This window comes from Lutra lutra, chromosome 17 (genome assembly GCF_902655055.1).
Source record: "Lutra lutra chromosome 17, mLutLut1.2, whole genome shotgun sequence".
In the NCBI taxonomy this organism is placed as follows: Eukaryota; Metazoa; Chordata; class Mammalia; order Carnivora; family Mustelidae; genus Lutra; species Lutra lutra.
This window is the reverse complement of record NC_062294.1, coordinates 50,861,244-50,880,088: the sequence shown is the minus strand read 5'-3', so window position 1 is coordinate 50,880,088 and position 18,845 is coordinate 50,861,244. Positions and strand designations below refer to the sequence as shown.

The 18,845-nt window shown below is 56.6% G+C and overlaps 1 protein-coding gene across 1 annotated transcript in view; it reads right to left on the bottom strand.

Annotated features, from left to right (window-relative positions):
• Positions 1-3,062: 3,062 nt before the first annotated feature.
• Positions 3,063-18,845, bottom strand: part of ARHGAP35 (Rho GTPase activating protein 35) — a 125,993-nt gene continuing 110,210 nt past the window's right edge. Inside the window, exons 4-7 of the mRNA XM_047709731.1 lie at positions 16,542-16,619; positions 14,854-14,985; positions 8,266-8,371; positions 3,063-7,510 (exon numbers count right to left, since the gene is read on the bottom strand). Of these exons, the coding sequence (XP_047565687.1) occupies positions 7,153-7,510; positions 8,266-8,371; positions 14,854-14,985; positions 16,542-16,619 (674 nt within the window). The 3' untranslated portion in view covers positions 3,063-7,152. The remainder of the gene's footprint in view (positions 7,511-8,265; positions 8,372-14,853; positions 14,986-16,541; positions 16,620-18,845) is intronic.

The following is an 18,845-nucleotide window of genomic DNA, read 5'->3' as shown; positions in this document are numbered from 1 at the left end:
GACCCCTGGGTTTCGCGGGGTGGTGGGGTGGGAGTGGGGGCGGGACAGAGGGAGACCAGATGCCCGGCTGTGTCAGACCTCCTCTCTGCCCTTTTACCGCTTTTCCTTTTGCCTCAGGTTTCAGTACGGCTCAGCACTGTTACGGATGGTTTTTATCTAAAATTGTGAGCGCAAGGCGCTTTTTTTTTTTTTCTTCTTTTTAGGATCCCCTTAAGTTTTGCACCTGAAGCCAGTGTCTCACGCACCTCACCTTGGTCCCAGAGGGAGGTCTTCCTGCCCACTCTAAACGGCATGCCTGCTCCCCCAAATCCACATCCTTAACTCCTTATCCCTGCTTGATTGACGTTATGGCACACATTCTTTTGCTTGTTTGCTGTGTTCCTTTCGCTAGACGTCAGTTCCCAGTTTTGTCCCCAGGGCCTGGCACAGAGTAAATGCTCAGGAAATATGTGTTAAGTGGCAACCGAGAATGGTGCTCTTAGAGGAGAGAATGTGTCTTTCCTTGAAAGCAAATGGGTCCATGTTGGTCGGGGAGGGCTGTGCTGAGGAAGGAGGTGGGCTGAAATGAGGACAGTGTTCCAGGAGGGGACAGCCCTGCAGAAGGCCTGAGGTGGGCGGGCCCCTGGGGAGTAGAAAGGCTGGGAGTGCAGGGGGAGGGGGAAGGCTCCCCAGGAGGGTGGGCAAACTGAAATGTTGGGGCTTTCCTCTAAGAGATCTGGGGAGCCCTGGAAGGTGTAAAGGGAGGGGAGTCAGGGCCAGATCTGTTTTGAAAAGCTCCCTCTGGCTGCCTGAGGAGATGCGAGAGGGGTGGGTGGGAGGCTGAAGGCCAGGGACGAGGCTGGGACAGACATCTAAGCGAGGTTCAAACAGGATGTTGGCAGGGAACGTGGAGGAGAGTGGTGGGACTTGAGAGCTATGTGGAAGGTAAAACAGACTTTGGAGTTGGTCCGGGTTGATGTGAAAGGGAGAGTGACAGGCGGAGGGTTCCAGGGTTTCTGGCTCGTAGGGGACAGAAGGGGACAGACGGTCAGGACTTTGGCTGTGGGCGGGCCACAGGCAGGTGGGGGAGCGCGGGCTTCGGAGCAGAGGTCCGGGCTGCGGAGGCACACGGAAGAGGTCGGCTTACAGATGGGGAAGCAAATCAAGGGTGAGGCTGAGACCACTGTGATCTACAAACCAAGGACCTGCAAGTTCAAGGCAGCTTGGGAGGACACGGTGGGGGGGGAGGGGGAGTCACAGAGCCTGTCCCCCGAAGCGCTCTACTTAGAGGGATGGAGGCCGAGACCTGCAAGTATACTTCCACACACAACCTAAACACCGAGAGTTAGAGAAAAAGACAGGTTTACGCCAGCACACATACTTAGTACCAGCTGTACGCTGTAGAGAATTTTTTAAAAAATAGGACGAATGCTGAAGCATTTATGGGGAGTCACACGAATACATCAGATAGATGTTGGGTGAATCATTGTGGGATGCTAGAAGAACTTCTAGAGGAAGGCTAGCTTGGAGGGGTGGAGAGGGTCTGACGGATAGAGCTCACATTTGGGGGCATGAGGACAGAAGGAGTTCCAGGCGGGGGCGGGGGGGAACAGCCCAAGGAAAGGCCTGGATGCAGCGAGCAACCACGTGCATTCAGAGAACGTGAGTGACTGACTGACGCCGGGGATCTGCCGGGAGGAGCGTGGGAGACGGGTTGGATCCAGAGCAAAGGGTCCCAGCATGGCTGTCAGAGCGCCTGCTTCCCCGTGGGCATCTCTTTGAGGGACCCCCCCCCCCCAACCAGAAGCCTATGCGAGCAGGTGGCCTCTCCGGTGCCCTGCTGATTGGCAGCGGCTGCCTGGCAGGAGGGGTGCTGGGCCCGAGCTCCATGGCGTCCTGATCAACAAGCCACGTCTGCCGCGGGCACAGGAAGGGGGAGGTGTCTTGTACTCGGACGACTGCCCACTTCTGCCATAGCTAATGCAGAGCCAGGTCTTACTTCTGGAATAACTTCGGGGTATGGAGAAGTTGGATGGGAAGGGGCAAGACTGAGGGCAGGGGGGCCGTTTAGGGTGTGGGGCTGCCCATCAGTGGAACTGGGGTTTGGGCCAGGAGGCACGAGGGACAGGAAGGTCATGGAGCCAGGGAGCCAGCCGTCCCTGGAGGCGCAGTCCTGAATGAAGGTGGTTAAGAGAGGTTACCCCTCCACAGCCCGCCAGGAAGTAAACCCCTGGCACCACCCCTGTGGCCTCAGACACCCAGTTTGGCACGGGGTCAGACGGCAGGGCCGGAGCTGCTGACTTTGGTGTCGCCTGCTGGGTGCCTGTGGCCACAGGGGTCTGTGCGTTGGGCTTTGGCTAAAAGAACCTGAGCAGCAACCCCCCCCCCCCAAATACCTTCTCCTGGGGGTGCCTGGGGAGCCTGGCGCCCTGTGGCCAGAGAACAGACTCCTCCCGCCTGCTGGGCTTCTGAGGAGGAGCTGGGGGCCCCCGCGGGGCCTGAGGCTGTGCCCTTTGTGGGAAGGACACTCAGGGCCCTGGAGGGGGGGGGGCACCTTCATTTCTCTCAGGTTTGGTTTTTTACAAGATTGATTTATTAACTATGATACATATCACATAAGGCCTTTTCAGTTTTTTACACCATTCCCATTGAGACGAGTACAATACTTTGTAGCAAATACATGATTTTAAAAAAACCGAACAAAACCACCTCAGTCAGAGATGCCTCAGCCTTGACAGCTGACCATGCACTAATCAGGTTGGAGCCTCAAAAAATCCACGACGTGTTAAAAAAAAAAAAAAAAAAGTCTGGAAATGAAGCAAACATTCCTAACACCAACTAGAGGATGTCCTGGTTAAAGCCCCTAAAATACAAAGAAATAATTGTTATACTTTCTTTACATACAGTTCTCCACTTTTGCTGCAAAACAAATTTAGGCACACGGCCAGACTACTAACACATTTCAATACCATTAATACGCCTTTTTCTCAGGAAACTCAAAATATTTGTTAATTCAACATATATAAAGATCATTTAACATGTGAAAATACAAGTACCAGAAAAATAAGCTGGCAGCAGCACTATTCCAAATTTTCAAACAATTTTTATTCTCATACATTGTTTTTTTTTTTTTTTTATGTACACAGGGGACAGGATATTTTTATGGAAACAATAACTTAGGCCCTGTCTCTACATGAAAATGTAACCTCACTGCGGTGGGCCCAGACCCGGCTCCTCGGGAGGGCAGGATCCCTCCTGGCCACAGGCCGGAACCTACGGAGGGAGAACGGCCTTTGCCCTCACTAGGCCCCCCTTGGCCAGCAGTCCCAGAAGCGACTCCGTCCTTCCTTCCACCTAGGCGCAAACGAGTGGCTTGAACCTGCCAAGCAACGGGAGAGCGACTCCTCCACCGTCTGCGGAGTCAGCGGGCGCGGGAGCGAGCGAGTGCAGTGCCGGCTGTCCCCGTCCCCGGGGCACCCTGTGCCCACTGCACAGGACTGTGGAGACCGGCCCCTAGAAAGTTGCCCAAGTCCCTGGGGCTTCCTTCTCTTGGAGACACAGCAGCAGGGCAGAGCTCCCAGTGGCAGCGAGACGATATCCACTCCTTTCTCAGAAACCCCAAAGCAGCGTGGCTGTCCTCGTGGGAGTGGGAAGGGGGCACAGAGGGACAGGGTTTTTAACCAACACAGCGCAGTTTTCAAGTTTCAGGGCTGAGGATGGACCGCCCCTCAGGCCTTCCTCCCCACCCCGAGATCAGGGGACCAGGGCCCCAGGCGCAAGGCCAGGGGAAGGCACACGCTCTGGGCCCCTCGTGGACAGTGCGCTGCTCCTGTGATGTCACCCTCTGTCCACCTGGCAAAGACCGACAAATTCTGCCGGAAGAATCACAGTCGACAGCATGTTCCCGCCTCGCGGCAGGAAGACCAAGGTGGCGGCCGGGTGGAGAACACAGGAAACAGTACCAAGTGTTTCCCAGCACTCCAGAATATCAAGTGATGGCAAGAATGACTTGACGGAGAGCAGGAATAAATGTGCCGTGTGTGATCCCCAGTAGGCAACACAGCCAAGAATTCAGGGCTGATTCGCAAGCCCATGCCGCTCAACCTTGGACCCCTTCCACGGCGGAAGCATCCGGGTCAGAGCCGGCATCAGCCCTCGGCTCCCAACCAGGGGCTGTTCGTTTCCACCGAGTACGGCCACTCCTATCTGTGGATGTCAAACACTGGCCGGGGACAGAGCTCCCGGGCAACCCCATTACCTCTGCTGACCTGCTCCCCCACTCTGGCCAAGGCCGACTCCTGCCTGCCCTTCCCTCAATTCCAGAGCCATGGGGGCCACTGGCAGGGTGAGAATCATGGGGAGCGCACTCTTCAGAGCTTCGCATGCTGGATGGCCTCGAGGAGTAGGAGCGTCCCATTTAGGGCAGCACGTCCCAGCACAGCCCCAGGGACCAGGGGCCCCCTTCGGTCCGGGTGCTAACCCCCGGCTGGGGACTGAAGGCCAGGGCCCACAATGACCACGAATGGCAGCGCCAACCCAGAATGACAGAGAAGCATCCCCCAGTTCAAGTCAGTCTGGAGCAGAAAACTAGAAGCTAGACTCGACAGAGGAAATGGAAACAAGAGGAACCCCCGGCGCTTCCTGTCCTCGGCATCTCTTCAGGGCATGAGCCAGCAGCTCCCCTCTGGACACCCTTAAACCTCCGGCAGGATGCCGGGTCCAGCCAGGGGAATGGGTCCTGTGGCTCCCAAGCTGGCTGGCAGGGGGCAGAGCTGGCCCAGAGGCTATCCCGGGGAAGCCGGGCTCCCACTACTTCGTGAGGGCAATAGCCCGCAGCCGGTGTCCCGCCGTCACCCACACACTAGGGAGTCACCACCTGCCTGTCTGCAGTCTCAGGGGTGTGGGGAGCTGGGGGGCTCGTCCAGTTGCTGGGGCACAGCCCAGGCATGCAGGCTGTGGCATGGGGGGTGGCCCCGTGGAGACGGCAGGTGGGCAGGGGACCGGCTACTTCTATTTCAGTTCACACAAGGGGTGGTGGTCCCGGAGCACCCCCACCCGGTACCCTGAGAGGCTGCCTCGGGGTGGGTAGGTGAGCATGATCTAGAGGAAGGCGGAGATCCGTTCAGCAGAGTGATTTCCTCACCGGCCGGGGCTTAGAGCAGAGGGGACTGGACCGCCAGGACTGTGGGGCCAAGCGCAGTCACAAATGACCCATCACCTTCCCGCCGACCTCGACCGAGCGCATTGGGGCGCTGAGCCACGGAGGAGACCCCCACCCAGCACTCCCATCACCATTCAGGTACCTTAGGTTTGTGTTTAGACTAGTGTTCTTAAAAAGAGGCGGTAGAAGTTGCAGGGACAGTTTCCCAAGCACCTTGCTCTGGCTTACAGGAGCCGCGAGCAGTAAGGTATCCAGCTTATTCGGATAAGTCAGCGAGCGCAGGGCCTCCCTCCCCTCCCATGGCCGACCGTGAGAGTGGGACGACGGGAGGGGCTTCCGAGGCAGCTGTCACCCAGCTGAGGGGAACCAGGGCATCATCAAACCTGCCACAGGCGTTGCTTAAAGTGCGGAGAGACCTGGAGGCTGCATGGCCTGCAGGACCCTGAAGCCCATGGCCCAGGGCGCCTCCGTGGCAGGCTTTCCGGGGGCAGAGGCCACAGCCTGGCCACGAGGAGTGGGGGGGCAGCCAGCAGCTGTAGCAGCCTTAGCACGATCGCTGTGTCTGGGGGACAGACGGTGGGGCACTCGAAGGGTTCCCCGGGGGTCAGTGGGAGGGCCCGGAAGCTGAGGGGAAGGGCTAGGGAAGGGCTGTGTGACAGGCAGGCCCAGCACCCTCCTCGTGACTCTGAGAGCTTCTGTGACTTTTGCTCCTCCAGGCCCTCCTGGTCCTGGGAACACAAAGGATGTCCCTGCGCAGGCACAGGTGACCACTCTTCACACATCGCCCACCTCCCACAAACTCCCCTGGGCTGGGGGTGTCCTTCGGCCCAGGATGATAATGACTCCATTCCAACACCAAACACGGAACTGAACCCCAGGTGCACCCAGAGTCCCCCCAAGGTGTGCCCTGTCCAACAGGCATACCCTCCACGTGCCCACCCACTCATACATGTGCCCACCCCCACACAGAGTAGTGTTTCCGTAGCACTGTAGTGTGTTCCAAGGCAGACCAGGATTCAGGCTGGTCTGTGGGTCTCCCAAGCTCTTCCCACCAAGGCCTTTAACTGTCTTCTTGGGGAAAGGGGACCTGGTGACAGGGCGAAAGTGGGACCCCCACAGCTCCTCTGGCCACCACCCTCTGGCATCCTTGTTTCGCTGTGACCACCTGCTTGCCTCTCCGAGACGTGGGGGGAGGGTCAATCTTGAGGTCTGTAGTGTCTTCCTCTTTCTTTTTTAAGTTACTGTAGGGGGTTTTCCACATTTCTTCCAGTGTTGTTTTAAAGGGAATGTATCCCAAAGCCTGTGACGAGGGACGGGCGTGTGGGAAGTGGAGGGGAAGCCACACACTTGTGGTCCAGGTGCACAGCTGCCCTCCCTGTCCTGACCTGGCGGGCCAGCACTCGCAGCACTGTACCTTGGGCTGACAAAGCTGCGGCCTGTGTGTTCCCGAGGTTGCTGGACAGAGGCTCCCCTAACAGGGGCAGGGGTGCAGACATGAAGGTAGAAACAGACAGACGAAATGGATGGGAATTGTTCTCGGGGGGGGGGGGGGGGGGGGGGGGGGGGGCTGCCGGCCCTGCCCCAGGGCGGCCCAAATCTCGGAGCCTCCTCCTGTTGGTGGAGGCTGGGGCTCTGTCCAAGCAGTGGGTGGGTGCTCCAAGGCTGGTACGTGGGGGCAGGTGGGGGGGTGGTCTGGGGAGCAGTGAGCGTGTGGAGGGCCACGGGGGCTACTGTCTGGCCAGTTCAGTCCTTAAAAGGGTCCAAGTCAAAGGACAGGGGCGCCCCCTGGCTGCTGCCTGTGAACAGCTCCAGGTCTGCAGCGCTGGGCTCAGGGGGCCTGACAGCCCGGCCCTCGGCCCTTGGGAGACTGGGGCTGGTGCTCCTGCTGATGTCTTCAGAAGGTAACGGGGAGAGGGGACACTCTCCCCACCCCAGTGGACCTGGTTTTGTTCAAGGCCAAATGCCACCCCGTGGAAGAGAGAAGGTGTCCTTTTGCTCCAGGCCTTGACGGCTCACAGCGTGTGTTCGGCTTGAAGCTGGGAGGGGAGCAGGGCCTGCATGGGGGACTGGGGGGTGGGTGGAGGGGACTGGGGGGGTGATGGCTGACTTGTGACAGGCGTGGAGGTGAGGAAGGGGACAGTGGAAGCCACGGCAGAGGGGGAGCTGGGCGTGGCACCAGGAGGCTCACTGATGGGCCGATTGTGGAAGAAGAAGGGGCACTGCTGGATGAAGAGCTCAATGATTGTCTGGTAGGTCCGCGTGGCCGTGAGGGCGTCCATGGTGCTGAAGTCGGGTCTCATCAAGGTGGGCCAGAAGCAGATGGAGAGGTTCTCACTGGTCATGAGATTCACCTTGTTGTTGTGGCTGACTCTGTGGGGGACACCAGACTCATGGTCAGAGCTCAGCAGTGCAGAGGGCCCCTGCCCTGTCCCCTGTGTGCTCCCAGTCACCCTCACCCCGACTGCTCCCCTTGCCTGCCCACCCACAAACTGAAAACAGAAAAGGCCCAAGCACATGTCTCTGTGGCTGGTCATCTGCTCCCGTGTCGCCACCAGGCCATCCCCTGAGGAGTGACTCTGAGGTCTTGGCTCAGAGGTCTGGGATGCCCTCCATCCACAAATGACTCTCATCCAGACACCAAAGTGTGTCACGCCGCTCTGGCTGATGAGAGAGGGAGTGTGTACATCCGGAGCTAGAACTCCGTACAACACCACTCTGCCAAGAGAGGAACAGGTTTGCCTGGAAAACCCACCTTTTCCGTGTGTGAAGGAATGTGGGACATAGTCCACCGACAGGCTGCCTGCCTGCAGGCCCTGCACTTACTCGCCAGGCTCGAGGTTCTTCCCAGCGTCCCCATCCTGCCCAGGGCCGTGTCACATACATAGAGGACTTGGGGCACAATCAGGGCTGCGTGGGACCCTCGGACAGGACCAGGACAGAAATGTGAGGCGGCGGCGAGAGGCCAGGGTACTCCCTGGGGAGCCAGACATGCCCCCGAGGAGGAGGTGTGGCAGTCCCTGGCGGGCCAGGCTGAGAATACAGCCTGGCCCCACCTCATTCTGTGGCTAGGGGGTCCCGCCTGGCAATTTCTGGAGGAAGACCGAAGAGCAAGCTCCGGGACATACTTGTTTAGGTGAGAGATGACATATTTGAAGACTTCGTGGTTTTCCTTTGGAAATTTCTTGAGTACCTCCTTAAGGGCATGTAACTTCTGTTCCCGGTCATTGATTTCTGAGGAAAGAGAAAAACCAAAGACTTTCGTGGCCATGGCTGGTGGTGTTATGGGCTCAAGATAGTAAGATACTACTCCTGGGCAGGTGGTGAGGCTAACGGGCTGCGGGCCGCCTCGGGGTACACACAGACCAGGGGTTTCAGACAAGGTCAATCCCAGTCTTTCCCCCGAAAGCCTCTGCCCAAGGCAGGCACACCTGGCGATGGGCACTGACCCAGCAGCCAGGCCTACCTCTGGGTCCCAGGCTCCTGCTGAAGGGGAGCACTGTGTGCCTGGGGCTTCCTGGCCCCCACTACCCAAGACTCAAGGATCCACAGAGATGCCGCCATAAAGAACACCATTCTTTGCTCATCCGGTTGCCCCTGGAGACAGGCATCCCAATGCAGAAAGCCTGCGTGCTTCCTGACCAGACGGGTGAGCGCTGACACCCACCCACGCCAACAGACTGTCTAGGGAGGGAGTCTGTCACAAGACCAGGGCTCTGTCCTTTTCCTAGAGACACAAGGACCCTCTACACATCTCCCTATTGGAGGAGCTGATGCAAACAGTGGGAGAATTCTCATGCAGTTCATCAAAGGGTGTACGCACCCCCTTCCCCCACTACCGCCCACTCTCTGCCCATCACGGAATCCTAATGTAGTGGGAGCATGAAAACAGGCTAACTCAAGTCAGTGCTCATCCACACCAGGCCGGGGGTCGTCGGTGCCCACTGAGGGGTAAGGAAGGTGAGGCCCAGAGAGACTGCAGGGCTTGGGAACCAGACCCCACTGACAGGCTGCGGAGCCTCAGTGGGGCCTGTCATGCCTGCTCTCTGGGGTCCTGGCTGGCCCTTCTTGAACATGCCTGGCTTGCCTGGGCTGAGAGGGCCGGCCCAGATTTCTCTGAGCATGAAAGACCTCCCTATACCGACTTCTCAGAGCTGAAGGTGATACCTAGGACCCAGAGAAACCACAGTTGAGCCCAGGAAAAGACAACAGCTATCCCACACTGACGGGGGTAGGGGTGGGGGAGTGGGCGGGTTGCTAAAAAAATATGATGGTTCCTGACTGGTCTGGGGTACAGACTCCATTGTGACGGATGTAAGCTCTGGAGCCCATCCTCAAACGTGCTGTGCGCAACTCTGCCTGCAACTTCTGGAGGTTCATGGACTCCCCAAAACTCATCACGTTCCTTAGGAAACCTATGACCGCCAAGCTAAGAACCTCTGCAGTAGGCGATGTGGGCCCAGGGTCACAGTCTGGGGAAGCGCAGGAGGAGCCTGGCTAGAGCCAGGCCAGGAGTGACAGGTGGAGGGTGCACGGCTGGAGGGCAGAAAGGCTGCACAGTGGGTCAGAGCCCAAACCCTAGCCAGGCAGTCCTCGGTTCAAATCCTGTCTCTGAATCTGACCAGTGTGTGATCGTGGCTGCGTGACACACTGCATGTGCACTCCTTGTCTGTGCAAGCGGCTGATGACGGTGTGGCCACATGCTAAGAGCCAGAGCTCACACACACACAGTCAGCACCTGGAGGCAGTCTAAGGGGCAGGAAGCGGGGGAAAGGGAGGCCGCAAAGATGGGCAGGGCTGGAGCGACCCCGAGCTCTGGCCGACAGGCTCACGGGCCTGGAACTGCTGAATCTTTCAACTCAAGAGTGGGACTTGATAAAAATCGTGTTTTGCTAACAGCTGTCTGGTAGAAAATGACCGAAAAGCCACAGGAACTAATTATGGGGGGCCACTATCACCTGCCGTGCTCTGCACCCAAACTTTAAGGGTTCAACCTTGAGAGTTTACTTTCTCACTGGCTGTGAGTTTCAAAACTCTTTCCTGTTAAACTTCAGTCCAAAATTTACTTACAGTAAGTTCACTGCCCTCATCAGGAGGAGTGACTGTCCTGACACCCGAGAAGCATGTGTGGGGCTCAGAACCTCCTTCAACACAACCATCACACCCCCTTCCAGCTGCGAGTTCGGCCCAGGTCTCGATGGGCCGAGGCTGTGTGTTTTTGTTACGCAGTTGACCCCTGGGGCACCTGCGTCCAAGAGCGGGCCTCACCCGTCCTCCTGGCTAGAGGTCGGAAGCAGCGCTGGCAGTGACAGGGGCCTGGGCCCCACCGAGCCACAGGGATGTTTGCTGCTGCTGTCTTCCCTGGGAGGAGGAGGAAGCAGAGGAGGGAGTGTCGGGCCTGTTGTGACAGTAACTCACGTGCTGTCCCCGGGAATGCCAGCCTCCCTCCTTATGTAGCGTGGCAGCAAGGTGCCCAGCAAGGCGCTAGAGGGTCCCCCGCCTTGTGCTTCCCCCCTCCTTTTCTCCAGCTGGCTTCGAGACGCAGGTGCTCGTGGGTGCTGAGGACCACTGAGTCTGGCAGGAGGAGGTGGAGGGAGGACATCAAGGAGAACAGGAAGCCTCTCAGGGCAGAACACAGCCCTGTCTCTGTCTCGTGAACCTCAAGGCCCATCCTGCTGACCTCGCCTCCTCCCTCAAGCAAGGGAGCCTTCCCTCAGGTACTCGAGACACCAGGTTCTTACCTTTGGACAGTGCCAGAGTGCTAAGGGACAACTTCAGAGTCGCTCCAGCCCTCACCACACTGGGCTCCCCCTACACGCTGGCTGAGAAAATGCCAAGAGGCCGTGCTGTAGATGGAAGACTAGTGAGAGGCATGGAGGGTGGGCACAGGCCATCTCCCAGTCCAGCAGGCCTGCTCGGGGTCCCCGGCTTTCTGCCACGCTGTGGGGCGCTCCAACTTCAGGGACCCTCTCCGAGGGAAGAGGTGGGATGGCAGGGCACCTCCACAGGGCCAGGGCCTCCCTAGCTCACAACCTGTGCTTGTGAAATGAGGTCTCCACCGAGAAAGCAAGACAGGTTCTGGAGAGGCATTTCCAAGCCAGCAAAATCCGGACACAGACCAGATGACTAAGAACACATCCAGAACCAGCAAATACCCCAAGAACTCAGGAGGAAACAGAGCTTAGAGATGAGCCGGCCACTCCTCATGGCACACAGATCAACCAAGGCCCTGAGGAGCAAGAGCGCTGGTCCAAGGTCCCACAAGTTGCTGTCAGGGTTCGTGATCCCAGACACTGTCCTCACCCTAGCTGGGGCACTCTGCCGCCACCTTTAGTCCTGGCTCTAGGCTGGGATGTGCTGCCACAAAACTCAGGGCCTGGAGGAAAATCTCAGATGGCTTTGACCATCTCACACACCTGCATCAGCAAAAAAGGAAAAGCCTGCCTCAAGGCCTTCTCACCTTCTCAGGGGCGCACACAGGCCCGCATAGCATGGAACCCCCACCTCTCCCTCACATGTGAAACCAGTCTGAGGCCAAGATTTCACTCTGTTGGGCCTGGAATGGAAGATTCTGGGGGTGTCTTTCTGCAGGAGGCAGGACCTCGCAGTCACCTGTTCTGTGCCTCCTACCCCATCAGACCGAGGCGGCAGGGACCACACACTCATCTGTCCATGCCGTCTGCCCGGTCCGACACAGGGTCTGGCACGTGCCAGGCTGTGAGTAAGGAACACCCCATGAACTGACGCAGTCATCTCGACAGACAAGAGGAAGCAGCATCCCAGAACTAGTTTATCATCTCTAGATGCGAGCTGTGCCACCTGTCGATGGGATGGTGAGACGGTGAGCCAGTATCCTGAACCACCTGGGGCACACCCCCCCCCCCCACAAGCTACTGAAAGCCACCGCTCTTCTCCAGAGACTAAACTGCACACACAGAGCTTCAGAAGCGGTAATGGGGCTAATGAGGCCCTAGAGCCAAAGGTCCTCGGGCTCAGGACGTCTGGGACAGCATTAGGTCTAGGACGCCTTCTGGCACAGAAGACGGCGGAGAGGCCTCTGATGGGCTGGCCGGACTGGAGGGAGTCCCCTTGGTGGTGGTGGGGTTGGCGGTGTCATGGGAGAAGGGGAAGATGTGGGGCAAGAATAAATGTAAGAGATGCTGAAGGCCCGGGTGAGATGGAACAGGGAATGCAAAGCCCTTTTCTCTGCCTCCTGAAATCCTAGTTCTCCCTGAAGCCACAGCCCAGATGCCACCTCTTCCATGAAGCCCTTGCCCCTAGTTCCCTCTCACTGCATTTTCTGCGCTTCTAGCTCAGCTGGCTTCCTGCTGTGTGGCAGGTGACTGAAGCCCGCACACTGGGAAAGCAGGGACAATGTTCATGCACAGAAGGTCAAGCCCCAGCCCACCACTCCCTAAGTGGTATTTGGGGGGGGGGGACTGCTGTCACTCGGCTCTGAATCACCCACATGTCACCTTGAGTATGGTAGGAAGATCACCGGCGAACAATCCCAAGTATCTACTCGTGGGCATATTTTCAGCAATATTCAATACTGTGAAATTCCGGAGCTCACAAAACAATTTGATAGTGACCTTGATATTTGTTGTGATGGGATCTGAAACCATTTCCAAGCCCTGAACACACAGACACAACAGCTCTCCGGTAAGTGGGAAGAGCTGGTCAAGTTGATGTTGCCATGGAAACCCAGCCAGGCTGGGAATACCTACTTTGCGGCTTGAGAATCTCCGTTTCATAACGTCCCTTAATACTAATGCTGATCCTGCCCGGCTGGTGTCCCTGGCTCAGTGAACCCCCCCGTCCCCGGGACACGCACAGCCCCAGTGGCCTTGGAAGGTGCCCAGTCAGCGAGATCCTCCCCCCACCCCCCACCTTCCACCCACCCCAGGTTCAAGACAGCGCAGCCCCAGCTGAGGAGCTCCAGCTGACTAGCTCAGAGCACAGGAAACACACAATGGGAAGAGGAAGCAGAAACCTCCACCCTTTCCCAGGCTGCAGGAGCAGCAAGAAGCTCCCTTCCTCAGCAGAGGAAGCCAGGGACGCCGCTAGGAAGCGCAGCTGATTCCCTATCAGTAACACCTCCCTCCCCTGCCCCCCCAGCCCCCTCCAAAACCCAAAAGGGTGCTATGCCAGCAGCTCCTGCAGAAACAATGGGACTGTCGGGAACCAGGACTCCACGAGCCTCTAGATGGCGCCAAGTCAAGACAAATGCTGACAGGAATCCTCCCGCTTGGGGGCCGAGCCGCCTGCACCTTTTCTTCCTAACTTCCGCCCAGAGAGCTCAGGTGGAAAGCAAGCTGGCTCCAGACGGAGAGTGCCCATGCGTTTCACATCTGGGCCAGCCTGGAGCCTGCGGGAGAAGGGATCGCTGCGACGGCTCTGTCTCTGGCCAGTAGGAGCACAGCGGGAGCTGGCCCCTGTCCCCATCCAACTGGTCTGGAGAAGGCGGGAATCCTGCTGGTAAAGAAGGCCAGACCACCGATGACTATGACCGTGCCAGAACACTGCACTTCTGCTCCAGCCCTGACGGGCTCAGATGAGTTCCGGAGCCGCGAGAGATTCTGATCTGCCGAGAAGGCAGTGCCCGTAAGACCCAACATCGCAGGAGTGCAGACCAGGGAAAGGAGGCGGGGGGGGGGGGGGGGGGGGGCGCTGCAGTCCCGGCAGCAGCCAGGTTCCGACGGGCGCCTCTGTAGTTCGGGCTAGGCTGCTGTCAGCACCCCCGTTTCCCAAAGTCACTAAAAAGCCTGTGATCCAAGACTTAAAATCCTGGTTTGTGAATTCCCCCAAAATGCTGCCCACACCACCAGCCTTGTGAGAAAATCCTGCTGCCTTAAAACTCCCTCTTCTGAGGTGGGCAGTGATGAGACGAGACTAAGGTCCTGTGGTCTAAGGAACGCAGCTCCCTTCACCACCCACCCCCGCCCCCACCTGGTCACTGGCCAAGACCCTCCCTTCTGCAGCTGCACAGTAATGGCTCCTTCTGGGGGTCTTGGCCCACCAGGCTTGCAAAGCAGGAAAGCCGCCTTTGACTAAAAAAGGGAAAAAGTGCCACAAGGTGGGAAGCTGCAGCACAGCACCAAGTCCGGGAAAGGCCGCCTGCTGGGAAGGCTCCCAATACGGCGGACAAACGTCTCCCGAGAGTGGCAGGTCAGGGCGGAAACAGCTCTCGGGGCTGGCAGGATGGCACTCGAAGGTCACCAGTAAGCCAGAGGGGCTAACCTGCTGGAGCCCCCAGGGATCATCTGGTTGGGGCAACTCAAGCCACCCCTTTCCCTCCAGAGTCTGGCTTCCTCTGAGGGGAGAAGAAAGGCCTGTTATAGCCCTGCCTCTAGATCTCTCCTAATCGTTCACACATAGGAGGAGGGGCCGTGTGGTAGGAAGCTAAGGGTCAGGGAAGGCTGTGCCCGCCACGCCTCCACTGGGGACAAGCAAAGGAGCAGGGATGGGACTCAAGGCTGATACAACCCAGGCTCTTAACTCATGGAGTTCTGGGGGAACCTGAAACTCTCTTGACAGAACCCTTAGAAAGCCCCTCTGGTGTCATCCTGAGTTCCCTGCCCTTCCGTCCTTCCATCCTTCTGACCCCAGCTGGAGAGCCAGAGTGTCTGCTCCCGGCGCAGGATGCAGTCTGATGTGGCTGCAGCCCCACGGCCTCAGTGCGCCCCACACAGCCAGCCCGGGCTGCCGGTACTCACTGTGCGCCTCCACCAGATCGATCTGCATGCTGTACGGGACCAGGGGGTCCGGCAGCTCTGAGAAAAAGCTCTTCATGGCCCCAGCCACGGTATTCACCGTAAAGTCCTTCTCTGCCAAGTCCAGGTTGTGGTCTGAAAGGAAGTTGGGAGAGTGAGGGCATTATAAGGTGGACAGAAGCCAAAGGAAAACCCAGCGCTTGGGGCAAGTCAGAGAAACCTCGAAGACCCTGGGATGCTGCCCAGGGCGGGCCTGGGGCCGGGGCAGGGACAAGGGGTTATCACAGACCGAACAGGAGGTGACATCCCTGGGCACTGCTAAAGAAAGCAAAACTGTGAGACCTGCAGATAGAGGCTGACACCCCATGCCTCCATCCGGGTCATCCTCTGCATACAGTAACTGCACCCTGTCATTCCGTGCCACCCAACTCCCCTTGTCTGGCTGGGATGTGGTGCTACATTTTCCTCACACCCTCCCCTCCGGAAAAAACAAAGGACTTTCCCAAAAGGTTGGCTCACTTTTCACGGCGGGTTACAGAACGTTACCAACACTCTTGACCGCTGCCTCTATCCGTGGTTCCTTAAAGCGGCAGGGTGAGTAGACTCCTCTTTCTCTCTCCCAGCCTACGACACTATGACACTACTGACCTCTGTGGTCTTCACTTTTTCTGAATACTTCACTGCATTCCTGGTTTACAAGAAATCACCTACTGTTAGGCACGAGCGGTTTCCATTTTGAGTGGGTACGAACTGTTAACAGATTCTTGCTTATACACAGGTACATACCCAAGTGTGTGGCTATAGCCTCATTTTGACCTCATGCTTCCGACCCTGCAAGATACACAGGTGTTTCCCTTCCCTAGTGCATGCCCCCCCGCCCCCGCCCCGCCAGCTAACAGAGACTGGCCACGGCGCCCAAGTGCTGTGGCTCCCTGGGAGCTCGGGGGCACGGCCTGTTCCTGGCTGCTGCTCTGTCCTGTAGGCCCCCAAGAGCTGCCTGGCTTCAGAGTCTGGCTTGGTTTCCTCCGGTCCTGCCACATGCTGAGTTGGACCCTCGTTGGATCCTCAGCTTTCTTTCCTCTCTGGCTGGTGACACCTGAGAACTTCTATTGCTTTGGCTCGTTTGCTTCTGGCAGCAGTGGGCGCGACTTCTCATCCTGTAGTATGCTCAGTTCTAGGACTTAAGAGTTTGGCTCTCTGGCTCTAGGCCTCTGAGACCTAGCTTAGGAGACAGCAGTCCCTGCCAAGAGCCATCTAACTCACGAGAGTTCAGCTTGGGGAGACCGGGTCCCAGGGCTCAGCTGATCTTACATGTGCCCTTGCGCTGTCTCTCATGCAGGGACTTTGCGAGGAGGAGAGTCCTGTGTATTCCTGGGGCCCCGGCAAAATAGGACCATGACCGCAACCCCACTCCGTATTAGATGTCTGGAATTCCCTTTGTCGGGCCCACTGCAAGGGAAGTAAGGCCCCCAGAGGGGACCCAGGTGCAGCCTGGGGCGACCCGGAACAGCGTCAGTGGACGGTGACGGGGTGGGGGGGGGGCAGCCGGCTGACGTGGGTCTGGCAGGGAGCGCACAGGGGCAAGGCTAGCTGGCGCCAAATGCTTTCTCTTTCTCAGTCACCAAGACTGGCTGAACCGTGTGCCTCGACCGACTCCAGCCTCCAAGGCTTGGCCAAGGCTGTGGCCTTACCTTGGTCGAACTGTCTCTGCAGACTCTCCATCTCAGACTTGTTCCCACTGACCCGGTAGATGCCTTCGGTGCTCAGTCCTAAGGAAACACAAGCAGGTGTCTCAGGAGCGGAGAACAAGGGGGACTGGACTTGAGCAAAGACGGGGCGGTTCCACAAGGCCCCGCCAGAGGAACAGGGTGAAACACTCCCAACTTTCCCATGTGCTTCAACCCACTGTCCCCCCGTTTTCTTTTCCACGTCGATATTTAAAAATACTTTTTGTAAAAATTAAAATAATATATAAGTACCTCAGCGAATTTCTGCCCACATTTTGATGCACTTTTGAATTTGAATTTTATCTTTTTTTTAAAGTAGCTCCAACATGGCGCTTGAACTCACAACCCCAAGATCACATGTTCTACCATGGAGCCAGCCAGATGCCCCTTGAATTTAAAAATTTTTTTTTTAATGGAGATAATACTGTATTTTAACCTGCCCCTTTCACTTACAGAGTATGTTGTGAGTTTATTCTAATCATTAAATTCTTCTTCTTTTTTTTTTTTTTTAAAGATTTTATTTATTTATTTGTCAGAGAGAGAGGGAGAGAGAGCAAGCACAGGCAGACAGAATGGCAGGCAGAGGCAGAGGGAGAAGCAGGCTCCCTGATGAGCAAGGAGCCCGATGTGGGACTCGATCCCAGGACGCTGGGATCATGACCCGAGCCGAAGGCAGCTGCTCAACCAACTGAGCCACCCAGGCGTCCCTAATTCTTCTTTTTTTTTTTTTTTTTTTTTAAAGACATCAAAGTACACAATAACTTTAAAAATAATCCTATCTATCGTTAATCATTTAGGTTTTCCGGAGTTTTCTCTGTTAAAATACCCCACAATTACGCTCCTTATGTTTTCAGGATAGCTAGGTAAGTTTAACAGATTCTTGGCACTGTGTTTCTTACTTGGTGAATTTCCTATTCATGTTCTTGTCATTCTTGTTCATTTCCCTATGAGTGGTCCCTCTCACTGTATACTTAAAAGAGGCCTCTGAATAGTAAGGAACTATGTTAACATTACATACTTTTACATTTTCCTTCTTTTTGTTATCTGTCTTCTCATTTTGTATACTGGATTTTTTAAAGTACATAATTTAAAAATTTCAGGCTTAAAAAAAAAATTTTATTTATTTACTTGACAGAGATCACAAGTAGGCAGAGAGAGAGAGGAAGGGAAGCAGGCTCCCTGCCGCACAGAGAGCCTGACGCAGGGCTCAATCCCAGGACCCTGAGACCATGACCTAACCCACTGAGCCACCCAGGTGCCCCCCAAAATTTCAGGCTTTCAAGACCAGTTTCTTTATGAGGTCTCCCTTTCTTTTTATCTTTGAACAAATTTTCCTATTCTTAGAGCAGATACTCTCTATTTCTACCCCCCCCCCCCCACCTTTAGCTCTGTGGTCCTTCTCTGATTTAGTATACAGTGTCAGGTAGGGAAAAAAAAACAATACTTAAAAACCATACTAAAATGTAGTTAAGTAACACAGAAGAACACAAAGTGTCAGGTGAGAGACTGCCCTCCCCTTTCAGCCCCCACCCCAGGAAGCACTGCTCAGCCTGGCTACAGACCCCTCCCCACCCCTTCACCCCCATCTGGAGGAAGGAAAGCCCACTGCTGCACTCCTAAGATCACAGTTCTAAAGCATGATAAAGTCACAGTGAAGACCAGAGTGGGATCCCATGGCTAACCCAACCCTGGCCCCTTCTGAAACTATAGTTTCGAGCAACTCTGCTTAGCTGAAAGGGCACTGAGGACGTGCCCGGGAGCCAACACCTAACATTGACGGCAGCGCGGGCAGCAGAGAGAGGATCCGGCCGCAAGGCGATCAGTAAGCTCTAGAGAGCCAAGGCTCTCAACGTCAGTTGTCACTATGATTAGCGCCTCTGAGAGGCACTCATCAGGCAAGATCGAAGACGCAGTAGGCCTATTCCTGGGGCCCCAGAATACTGGCAGGTGGACCTTTAAAGAACATCAAACCCAAAGTCATCAATTCTCTGGCTTAAAAGCTGTTAACGGCACACGGGCCTCCCCCACCCAAAAAGGGGTACTACAATAGGCCAGCCCTGAGGACATCCTACTGTGCCCAGCCTAGCTACCAAGGAGCTGCCCTCATTGCATCTGGAGGGAGGGAGAAGTACATACACTTGCCAGCCCCGAGGCCCGGATGCAGCCCGTCCCTCTTTGGAGGCCACCCTTCCAGAGTGTCTCTATGCCGTGCACGGAGCTAGGTGCTTTCCCACATCCACCGACCACTCACTCACTTACTGAACCCTC